General features: G+C 44.8%; 1 protein-coding gene across 24 annotated transcripts in view; it reads left to right on the forward strand.

Annotated features, from left to right (window-relative positions):
- The window catches only part of LOC117779360 (adhesion G protein-coupled receptor L3-like), a 202,508-nt gene that overhangs the window by 134,695 nt on the left and 55,612 nt on the right, over positions 1 to 12,201 (forward strand). For 19 of the 24 annotated variants that reach the window (XM_034615465.1, XM_034615460.1, XM_034615468.1 and 16 more), the window contains 3 exons: positions 1,342 to 1,445; positions 6,494 to 6,679; positions 8,673 to 8,711. In XM_034615465.1, the coding sequence (XP_034471356.1) occupies positions 1,342 to 1,445; positions 6,494 to 6,679; positions 8,673 to 8,711 (329 nt within the window). The remainder of the gene's footprint in view (positions 1 to 1,341; positions 1,446 to 6,493; positions 6,680 to 8,672; positions 8,712 to 12,201) is intronic. The other 5 variants (XM_034615464.1, XM_034615471.1, XM_034615480.1 and 2 more) reach the window with 1 other exon arrangement.

The raw sequence follows: 12,201 nt of genomic DNA on the forward strand, positions 1-12,201 counted from the left end.
GAGACCTCACTAACAGGTGTCATATGGCAAGATAAGAGGAACACATACCCCGCCTCCTCTCGGCGCCCCCGCTTCAAAGGCCGCCGCTCTTCACACGACACCGCCGAGCAGAACACGACTGCGCGAGCTTCCTCTGCCACTCTTTGAAAGTTCCTCGAGCTCCCCTTCCATCTACCTCACTTCGCTCGCTGTCATTCTGCACCCCCCCCCCCCCCCCCCCCCCCCCCAACCATCCCCTCGACGCCCCCAATCCGACTCCCGCTCTCTCCCCTCTTTCATGCTCCTTCTCTGCCTCTCAACATAGGAGGAAATGCAGAGCGAGTCCCCACCCCCTTATCTTATAAACCCATCAAACGTAAGGCTGTCCAAGGTGGACCCAGGGAAGGAAATGATATGTCAATCAAAATTTATATCTGTTAATGCCGGTCGTCTCGCCCTCCGACACCCCCCCCCCACCCTTTAAGTACAAGCAAGGGCGATTTAATGTCAGCGTGAAGCCTTGTCGATGTCAGCTCGAAAAAATATAGACGTTACTTGAGGGGCGTGAGGGAAGAAGTCACAGACACTACGTTTTCGTATCCACTGCATCCGTTGGATTTATCACAAAATAAAGAATAAATGTTTGGTTCAACTGTATTTAAGTTGACACGTAATATTTATATGTTTAAAGATAGATATAGCAGAGTCAGAGAGGCTCTTATACTTATATCCAGGGGGTTTATTTGTGCTGAAGCCCACGTGCAACATTGTCAGACACTTACTTAACAAATCACATCTCTGTCAGCGGAGAGACAGTCGTTCTCCGACCAGCTTAATTGACCTTTCGTGTTGAATTCAGCAATGGCGGATTTAATTGGCATGTATGTTGTTAGTTTCCTCTCTCTTCCTCGTGCAGCAGTTGAACTGTCACACTCAGGCCCTGTCTGGCTTTTAATGATTAAATACAGACAGTGTCTGGGCGAGCTCGTCTGGCCTCGACTTCATGCCAGTCGCTGAAAGATAAAATCATCCATTTAGATCATCCATTATTTTAATCACTTATGAGTCGTGTGTCTTGGGGTGTCACAGCTTTATTTTGACAGGCTTTTGGAAATAAGTGCTTGACACAGAGAAGGAATAGACATTAGTGGACGAGCCTGACGGGCCTGTGTAATCCATCACTCTCTCACGGAGTAAGAGAAATTAGGGCAAACCTAATTGTAGTAAACTTTCAGTAACACATGCAGAAACACACACACACACACACACACACACACACACACACACACACACACACACACATGACTGTAGCTGCTGTTTTATGACCCAACACGTCTCCACTGCCTTTTCTTCTCTCTCCAGGCGTGGCCTCATACATGTGCGTGGGTCCGGAGGGATACTGGGACCCCCAGGGACCCGACTTCAGCAACTGCACCTCCCCGTGGGTCAACCTCATCAGCCAGAAGGTACCGAGCTGCATGATGTAACAAGCTGAAAAATCTGTTCCCTTAAAGTAACGTCACACTTGGCTGGCTTTTGTCGAGAGCTTTTTGTCCTTACGGTGCCTGATCAGATCAGTTGCAAAGTACAACCACAGAAAAGACACAGAAACGTCAGAACAAACCTGAGCCACTTTGACCTGCTCTGAAAATAACATTTGGAAAACTCGCAATTCACATCGAGGTTACTGAGGATATATCGCTTGCGTTCATAGGACTTGTGTTTTTGTGGGTTTTTCTCTTTTGTTCTTTGTCTCTTTTTAATTGGTCAATTAGTGTCATTGATCAGCCAGAGGCTTTACTCAATGGAATGTGTGTATGTGTGTGTGTGTGTGTGGTCGGTGTGAAAACCTATACCACAGCACCATAGTCTAATGGGCTGCTGTGGCTAACGGCTAACCAGGAACATTGCCTATATGATGCAGTAGTTATTTGTCATATTTATGGAGCGCAAACGATTTGTATCCCCTCTTCTGCCGGCGTGTTATCATGCAAAGCTGCACATAAAGCTTCCCATGTTTAAATCTATAATCAAATCAAAAGAGAGGACCCGAGGTGCCAGGTTGTGAATTGCAGGTAATGTTGGAAAATGCTCTCGTTTAAACTCACAGGACCCCGAGGCACGCATGTTATAACACTTATGATCCACTCCATGGCATATAGCTCGGCCCATTAAACAAATGGCAGTTTGCAGATATGGGATGGAGAGTGGCTGTGGGGTGGAACCAAATAGAAGAGCCTGTTTGGAGAAATTAACTAACAGCAAAAGTTCTCTCTGAATTTCAGGCTGTTTTGCTTTTTTCCCCCATTTTGTCGCTGTGTGATGCGAATGTCGAAAGTTTCCTGTTAATATCTACAGGAAAGAAGCGTCAGTCAAGTGCCGCGTGTATTTTTAACAAAAGTGTTGTTAATCTCTCCTTTAAAAAAAAAAAAAATCACACTTGAGCCGTGTGCCTTTCGCCGTAAGAGACGCGACGACATTAATGAAGATCAACCTGTCAGGGATCTGAAATGCCCATCTGGCGCCGCATTGTTTCCCATCTCGTGCCACTGTCCTGTACGTGCCACTGCTCATTACCAGATGGTTTCGTATATATACACCAAATTAGGAAAAAAAAAACAAGGGATTCAGATAAGCAGAGCGTGTGGAGCCATTTACCCTGCGTTCACTGCGCTCCTCATTAAGAGACAAGAGCAGGGAGGGGAAAAGAGGAAAAACATCTTCCACAGACACTTTCTCCTGCGTGCACCTCTGTGAAGAGTGCGGTGTAATTGGCTTCGCTAATAAACAAAGATAGCAGGTGATGCTGGAATAAGCAGGGTGGTACTTTTTAATGCGGTGCCACTGTGAGTCTTATCTCACTGTACCTGATGTAATAGTCAAAACTTTGAAGTTCCCCAACTTTTAAACATCAGACTTAAATGGTTTTACGCATTAAGTCCCATTGACTGCAAGTTAGTTACTAGTTGTGGTTATTTCATAGTTAAATAATTTGTTTAAATATGTTTTTAATGGTGGCATGGTGGAGTTTGAATGCCCTCCCTTTGTTTGAGTGGGTTTTCTTAGGGTGTGCCGTCCACCTCCCACAGTGCACACAGATTGGGGTAAGTTTAATTGCAGACTCTAAATTGTCCATATGTGTGAATGTGAGTTTGAATGGTTGTTTGTGTCTGTATTTATGAAAGGGGACCTGTTGAGGGTGTGTACCCTGCCACTCACCCAGTGCCAGATTGGCTCCAAACCCCCCTGCGACCTTCAAAAAACCGAATTGATTGATATATTTGTTTGTATCCTCCTCTGTTTTTAATTAAAGCCAGTTTATTCAAATGTTTGTTGAGCAGAGGCTCCAAAAATAAAGGCAACTTGATATGTCTGATATCAAGGGACATTATTAGCTCGGTAGAGATGTGCAGCGTGATTTGAAAACCAGGGTAAAGAACTGTGCCAAGTGTGTGTACTAAGAAGAAGTCTGTGAGCAAAACCTCTCAGTGTTTGTGTTGAGTCTCATTAGCCACTAGCATATGCATGTGCAGCTTTATAAGTCAGATATTAGGAAGAAAAAGCAAAGGAAGACTTTTCTCCACTATTGTCTGCAAATCTACATCAGGAAATTCGACTCGTGGTTCAAACACGGTTCACAGAAACCCATAGTTACTGTTGCCAAGTGGTTAATTCGTAAATCGGGGGGGAAACACGGGTCAACTAAGCAACACTGTCATCACAAAGAAAGCACTGTGTAGAAAAATAGACTCTTACTGTCAAATTCCCCCAAAAATTACAATGATCAATGCAACGTAAATAAAACAAAATAGATTTTGTACCACAGTGCCCTGGTCTGTTTGCCTTCTTGAGGGACACTTGCCCAATAGATAGGACAAATAGATTGAAGACAACACACACTGGTCCCAGAAGGTGGCAGCGATTCAGCTGAGCGGATGTCGGATGCCGTAAAAAACAAAGTAGAAGCAGAACACACCGATTTATGTGCAAACCAGATTTTATGAAAATTGCTGAAGTTGCAGGCAGCAAGCGCAGCGCAGTCCTACATGGGGGAATACTGTTTGAGTATGACCCCGAGGTAGACAATAGTAAATGTGTCATGATGAAGAGCGACACTGGCATTTGTGGGATGTGGCTGAAAGGGAGAAGAAATCCCACTAATTTAACGGTTCGCCTGAAAAGCTCCGGCGGAGAGAAGCACATGAAGAGGAGTCGAGGCAGCGACGGACTAATGTAAGCTCAGAGCCAGACAGCTGCACCACATCAAGACCTCCACGGACACAGCAGCCCTCACCCCGGTGCTTTGCCCAGGAGGATGCGTGCTGTGCTGCTACTCAGGAGCATCGCAAGCACGAGCGGGCGGCGGTTCAAAAGTGCATTAACTCAGGTTCCTACATATTACTTTTAAATATATAAATACTTTTTAACCAAGCGATTCCGACGATAGTTCAGAACTCCTGCCTGACTGAGAGCATAGCTTTACAGCAGGGAAAAAGCTGCAAGATAACGTCAGGAAAACCTCGGAGCTGGATTCGGTGTGTTGATGGATGGACTGAACGTTTAGATCATCCACACGCTGGCGAGTTGATGGTCTGCTGCATTGACCTGATGCTGACCTGGCGTCGGGAAGATGGGACGTCAGGGACGACAGAGTGCTGCTTGCTACACCAATAATGGAAGCAATAATGTGAAGGCCATGTGCAAGGGCCGGAAAGAAAAGGAAGAAGATCCCACAGACTCTTAAGTGCAACACAGTTAGATGGATATGAGGAGAAGGGTATAGATAAGAATATTTATTTAACTCAGAAGCTAGCTTAGATATCTATGTATTGTATTTGTTACTATGCATCTTGTAAATACAATTTTCCAAAGCTCCAGCCACCACTAAATGGCTTTTTCCCCATTAAGCTGCATCTCTACTGGTATACATTGTGTTTTTCCATCGAACTGGAGGATCACTTGGAGAATAAGCCATGCAACAATGGATAGAGAGAATTAAACATCTGCAGTACGAGTTGGAAACAACATCCTCAGCTGCTGATGTGCCGAACAAGTGACTGGAGCCTTTTTCTTTGCACACTAACCTAATCTCATGTTGTGCCATCCCTTTAATATCGGATTGCAACACCCACTCTCCACTACCTGTCGCTCAGTACATGCTCAGGTCTCTGACAGATCTGGCGGCATTCGAGGCCCCTGCAGCAGGAGCCTGCGGAGTGGACCCCAATGTTTCATTTGTTCTGCACTCACCGGATTGGAAATCTTTACTGAAGACAGCAGAGCCCTTCGTACAGACCTTAGCCGGAGAGTCTCATCCAACTATTTAGATGGAAACACCTCAAGGGCCAATGAAACTGCCTCTCCAGTGCCCTATGCCCTCAAGAGGTGCATGCAACCCGCCTGGAAGCAGAAGGTCAGGCACCAACCTCGGTGTGAGTCCAAGTGAGATGACTAAGATATAATGGAGATCTAGACCCTCTGGAGTTCTGCAGGTTAAGGGAAGACATTAATCCAGGTTGCTTTATCACTGTGTTTTCCTCAAGTCGTTATGACCAAAGATATGCGGTGGCAGCCGTGGGTGTGTTTGTGTTTCTGCAACTTCATTCTGGCCTGTTCGTGTCGACAAAGTTTTGCTTTCGATTCATCTGAGATTGGAATTATCCCGCTCTGCTGTGGGTCCAGCAGAGTTAATGGGTCATGGTGTTTACTCTGTATCATGTTTGATGTAATGTGTTTTTTCATCCCACCTTTTTCAGCTTCGGTGGATGAAGGCTTTCCTCATAACACAAGTTTAGAAGAAGACTAAAACTAAACTAATTCTAGTCAATTTTTCAAAATAAAACTGAAACCTAAGCTACTTATTCACTCCAAACGACACAAAAATATAATTAAAGCTTAGAGACTAAGGGTAAATGAATTAGACACCAAATTATGTTTGGGACCGGAAAAAAACTGGAGAATTAAAGTTGCTGCAAGACAAAATAAGGCAAACCCTCAGAAACAATTATGATGTCTCCATTTTTTTTTTTTACAATAAATCCCCAGACACAAAAATCTTAAACATGAGAAAAATGAATATCCAGGAGCATCTGTCCTCTGTGTACCACATATACTTCCTCACGCTGCAGTGCTCCCCTTTAGTTTCATAAAGGTCTAAAGGCTATCTGGGGAAATTCCCTCAACAGTTTGATTTTATAATTGCTTCCGGGTAGAATATTGGCCCCCGTGTACGGTCAGCTGAGAACCATCTCGCCACATTAATTGCGTGCAATATAGCAGCAGTTATGGAAAATGCATAGGCTGACGTGAATTTATCTCTGCACATTTATGTATTGCAAGTCGGCATGTTTCCCCCATGTTTTCCCGTGTGTAGGCCGTGAGGAACGCAGTAAAAAGCATGCCACAGTATATTAACAAAATATTAATAGATGTCTTATCTGAGCTACGAATCTCAGCCGTTAAAGATATTCACACGTTTCACTCACAATTTGATTATTTTTTTTGTTTTCTTCAGCTAAAAGCCGGCGAGACAGCTGCGGTCATTGCCAGGGAGTTGGCGGAGCAGACCAAGAGTAATCTCCAGGCGGGGGACATCACCTTCACAGTGAAGGCCATGGTCCAGCTGGTGGATCTCCTGGACGTGCAGCTGAGGAACCTCACGCCAGGCGGCAAGGACAGCGCCGCCCGGAGCCTCAACAAGGTAATGAGAGAGGACGCAAACATCCCTTTTTATCCCCTGAAATAATTCTGTGTAACCAAAGAAATAACAAAAATAACAAAAAACCAAAAAGATATTATGTGGCACTTTTCTCCCGACTATGAAACCATAGGGAATTTACAAAAATGGTGGCCCGCCTACCACAAATACCTGCAATTTTGTTCTGGGCTGTCAAAAACCATCCTTTGCCTGTGCTGCGATCCAATACTAAAAACAGACCCTCACTTATCATGCAATAAGTATTACTTCTGTGTAGCTTAAAAGATCCCCATGTCCTGCTTGTCAAAAGCACCACATTTGCACTTATGATTCCACTAATGAAATAGGCCTAGATTCCAGCGGGGAAAGATCTAAGCTGTGGGAGTACAGTGGTTTTCATTTAAGCTGAAGCTAATGCATCCCTTCCCCAATTCACAGCAGAGCGAGGCAAGGCGAAGTCGGGCAAAAAACGAGCTCGAATTATACTTTCTGTCTGCCGAGCAGCCAACAGGGAAAGCAAACATCAGTGAAATTCAAAAATGTCATTCTCTAATTTGCTGGAGCGACTTCACTTGCAGAGGAGCCCGAACACCTGTTCTGGGATAGCTCTTTTCTGGGCGCTTTTTTTTTTATTTCATTGCCACAACAGACACAGATGTCCCCATTGAGATTTTAGTGCCAGTTTTCTCCAATGGAGATGGGAGGCAGTAAAGATGGCCAAAAGGCCTCGGAAGGGAACACGACGAGTAAATTCACATTGAGGAGCAACTAGAGTTTATAATGCCTCTTGAAAAAGAAAGAAAAAAAAGTTTCTCATAAAACAACAGCGTTGGAGGTGGAGGAGCTGTCGTAGTCTCGAGTTTCTCCCGTAAAAAACAGGAAATGATAAGAAGAAAAAAGCCATTTGGGCTGAGGGGAGTAAACCCGCCTCCAAAACCAGGATAATTTATTCAGGAGGTCATAGGTTCACGATTGATTCATAATTCTCTCTCCACTGAAACGCACTCCATACTGGCAGTGTGGTACATCTATGGCAAAAATAAAAAAGAGTCCCTATAGCTTCCTCTTGTGCTCGTCTTCCTCTGCCAGTGCGAGTTTTCCCCGAGGAAACCCTGGAGTCCAACGATCCTCTTCCTCTCTGCTCTGGCAGTGGCGGGTGTTTACCTCCCGAGGTTCAATCATTTTTGACACAATCTGCAAAGAGCTAAGCGAATTACAGGGTTATATATTATTTTCGATAGCGAAGCACAACACCCTCTGCCAGCAGACAATGAAAGGATTGAGTTGGCGAACGGCGGGATCAGTGTCGTTTTGGTGATCAAAGGGTAGCTGGCTAACGGCTGCGGACGGGACCGTTTCCAGGAGAGTGGGCTGTGATGTAGAGCAAGAGGCGCCTTTATGGGGAAATGTTGCTCTTTGGAGCTAATCTGCACGGGATTTAGCACGGTACCAGAACCGAGCAGTTAATCCACAGAGTGGCTCCACTGTTTGAATCAGAAGTCGATGCACTCTCCGTGCACTGGCGAGTCACTGATTGGAATCGGAGCTTCCCGCTAGTTTCCAGGTTTTCTCCGTTGTTGCGACCATTATCTTCCCCCTAGTGGTGGCAGAGGCTTCCACACGAATTCACTCATGTTTTAAAACGGAAACTATTTCACTAATTTAAAGTGATGTGTTTTAAAACTGAGACGTATTAGTGTGGAAGGAAGAAATATGAAATAAAACAAATGTTCATTGAAACAATGTTTACAAGTGTCACAGCCATATTCCCGAATCATTTCAGTTCTAGCTTCTGCTGTTTCCAAGCATAATAAAACTATTGATTTTCACACCATTTATTTGAAGGGAACCTTCAACTTTTCAAGAGTGAGGGGATCATTCCCCCCCCCCCCCCCTCGCTACTGTGAAGTCTCTTTTTCAATCAGAAATGTATTTCAAGTGGAATTGTTTGCGTTGTTGACCTTTCGCTAACTGTTGCATTTTCTTTGGGTTGCAGCTGCAGAAAAGAGAGCGCTCTTGCCGGTTTTATGTTCAGGTATTTGGACGTAATTTCCCCCCCGTAACATTGCTGTCACCTTCATTTTTTAACATGTAATTTGAGGTTTGACCTTTTGAAATTAAAAAATAAGAAGAAAACACAAAGCCACAGTTTAAAAGTCGGTATATACGTATACCAAACTGTAGTTGTGTTAGAATCAAATGGTCAAATTTCATTGATATCATTTCAATGACATTGCATCCAAGTAAAAACCATCAGTGCATCGAACCTACCATCATTTAATCACCTGTCATCGTTCACCCCTGCATGGATGTGTCGTGACGTTCCCCTCCATCTCTAATACGTTTGGCCTGAGCATGAGGCTGAGAAGTTTTGTATTTTCAGATGCCATGTAAGCTTTGTGGATTTCTCTAGTGTCTCAATAATTTTTTTTCTTTAAACCGTCACATCAGCACAGATTCTCGGTGAAATAGCCCACATCAGTCAAAAGTAAAACCTCTCAGGCATGTAACACACTTCTCAGCAAATGCTTAAAAGCCAAAAAACTGACCTCATTATACCAGGAAGTCAACTTCTAACTACTCACTCAGCCAAAAGCTGTGGCATGTTTTGATTCTCCCTGATGCATAATACATATGAGTCCTAATTTAAGTGCGTCTCCCATCGACCTCACTCAGCTACTTCCCTGGCTACTGAGTGATTTTTGTTACCCCGGGGTCGACTTTTGAGCTGTCGTCAGAATCATTTATGGCTTGACAAGAAAAACTATGTGAGAAGTTGGTGTGTCCAATAAGCCAGATGTTGGTTCACATGTATGCTCGGCAGCGCTCATGTTAAGAAACATGCATTTTGCCCCGGATTCCTCTGAGGCGTGTCAGGAGGCACTTAGCCATATTTCGTCATGTGATTATGCAAATTACTTCCAAGTGGAATGTACGTGTGTGTGTGTGTGTTTGTGGTTGAGTGTTTTCACATGTGCAGATGTGTGGTGTTCTGCTTTTCTTTTTTTCCGCGAGCAAATGTCACGCAGTCGATCACAGACAACAATTTGTTAATTGTCTGTGTTGCCAAAAGCCTGATTTAGCTCATTCTTCACAGACATCCACAGCTCAGATGTAAAATGTGAGCGACACAGCTGCTTCTGCTGTGACATTTCTTCTTGCAATGAATATGAGCATTATTTTCTTTTCAGCTATTCACCGTCCTGGTTTTGAAAATGCTTAAGATGCTGATAATGATAGACCTTATAGGTTTATTGCCCAGTTGTTTATTTGTTGTTTAACCTTCCTCAAACTGCTCAGCTCCAGTTTCCAGCTTCTGTCTGAAATGCTTGGTTTTAGCTCCTGTTTCTTTAAGTCCCCCTTCCTGATAAAGCCCAGTCTGCTCATTGGCCAGCTCTCCTTCTCTGTTGTGATTGGTCAAACACTTCAAGCACTTATAGGAAATTTATGTTGGGGGAGAGCCAGACTGGTTCGTTTTTTAAAAATGTGATCACAACGGGGTGTTCGGGAGCTTCAGTGTTTTCTCTGAGGAAGAGGAGCTCCCTGTACCGCAGACATTGGGGATTTTGTCTGTGCAGAACTTTCACATGCACAGAAAAACCTATAACACACCAGAGGAAAGAAACATACAGAAATGTCTCCATTAAAGTTTTGTAGGAGGAACACGTGTCCTTGGGGGAATTGGAGTTCATTTTAGCTACAATTCACAAGGTTATGTTTATTCGGACAAATTTGAACAAGCAGCCATTGCTGTGGCTAACGAGAAGAAATAAGATGCAGTACTCTAAATACACGTACACTCTCTGCATCTTGGTTCAGGTGTCGTTTACACTTCTTACCGCCTTTTGTATTCAGCACAGCCGCTCAGCCGAGCACCTTCTCCTCGGTCCCGTCCCCGAGCTATGGGGTTGACAAATTCAAACAACAGCGCTGTGCTTTCACTTGACGAACCGGAATAATGGAGGAACATCTGTGGCCTTAGGTAAACACGGGCATCGACTGCACGCGCTGCCAGCCTTTGAGGGACTTTCATTGATTAGGGAAATTGGGCAATGTTTTCTCCAACGGGGCCCTGGTGGCTGACGTAAGTGGGATTAGCAGAGGAATACAAAGCGAGCAGGGGGGGGGGGGGGTGCGCGCCTGCCTCTACTGTCCCCTCTGCGCAAGGAGAGACCACGCACGTTGCTGCAAAACAGGTGCAGGTGCTGTTGTGTTGAGGGATTCTTAAAAGTCCGAAATAATACACGGGCCTTGTGGTTGAGGTGCGGTGATGTGTCTGATGAGGAGAGATTCTCACGGGGGGGGGGGGCTTCCATCACGATTAAGTGCTAAACAAGTAGATGGCTCTTGAATCCACACGGTACCGAGAGTCTGTCTCATTATCAACATCAGGCTCGTTACAATACAGAGAGCGTATGTGCTGTTTCGCACATTCACAAACTGCAGCGACGACCCGGCCTCCGCGGATCCTTTTGCGGATAACTCAGCGATTTAGTGCTTTTGAATCCTTTTCGGTTGTTAATAAACAGCGATATCTGCTGCATGTCACAGCCAATTTAATCCCACTGAGCAGAATTTGGCCTTGATCAAGCCACAGAGCATGTAATGATCAACTCCCTGGGTTCTGAATTCCCCCTGCAGCAACGCTCTCTCTCTCTCTCTCTCTCTCTCTCTCTCTCTCTCTCTCTCTCTCTTTGCTGTGCTCTTTGATTTTGAACAAACTTGATAAAAAAAAAAATGGCGGCCTTCCTGCCGTGCCTTTTGGTCCTGTTAACGGCAGCTTGTTTATAGGCAGTGACATTACGGCCGTCCAATTACTGCGATTATTTCCATACACGTTGCGCCGAGCGAAAATCAAACACGCTAGCTTTTGAAATAGCTCCCCCCCACCCCCGCGGCCATTTATTTGGTTTCAAGTTGAAGATGTGCGATTTACAGTAAGCGATGCCCCGCTTCCACACATAAAAAAAAGATCCAAATAATATCTCGTGCCTTAGTAAAAGCCAAGTGGGTGTGAATTTTGCGGGGCGCGGGGAGGATATTGAGCCCCGACCCCTCATTAAAATGACACCTCTGCGTGCGAAAACGAGCCGTGGGAGCGTCACGGCGCCGGGTGACCTTAGAGCAGGCGAGACGGAGGGAGGCGCCTCGTTTCGGGGGAGACGTAACGAGATGATAAAAATTTCCCCGGTAGTCAATTTGTTGAAAGATGAAGATAACCACGTTCTCATAAACACGGAGCTCCTCGTCTGGCCGGCAGTGCACAGTTCTGCCTGAATGGTTTTTGTGAGCTGTCTCCGCTCACGATGAGGAGGCTGGAAATAACCTCTCGAAACATTCAGGGATTTGTTTTGAACAGTCACTGTATAATTTTATATTCATATTTTTTGTTTCAGGTTTTATTTATACACATATAGTGCATACTTAGATAAAAAAAAAAGGCTTGATGACTATGTTCATTAAAAGCTGGGTGAAGGCAAGGTGAAAACTACTGAGTGGGTGTGGAATTAACTGCACTCGAAATT

This window comes from Hippoglossus hippoglossus, chromosome 18, assembly GCF_009819705.1.
Source record: "Hippoglossus hippoglossus isolate fHipHip1 chromosome 18, fHipHip1.pri, whole genome shotgun sequence".
Classification (NCBI taxonomy): Eukaryota; Metazoa; Chordata; class Actinopteri; order Pleuronectiformes; family Pleuronectidae; genus Hippoglossus; species Hippoglossus hippoglossus.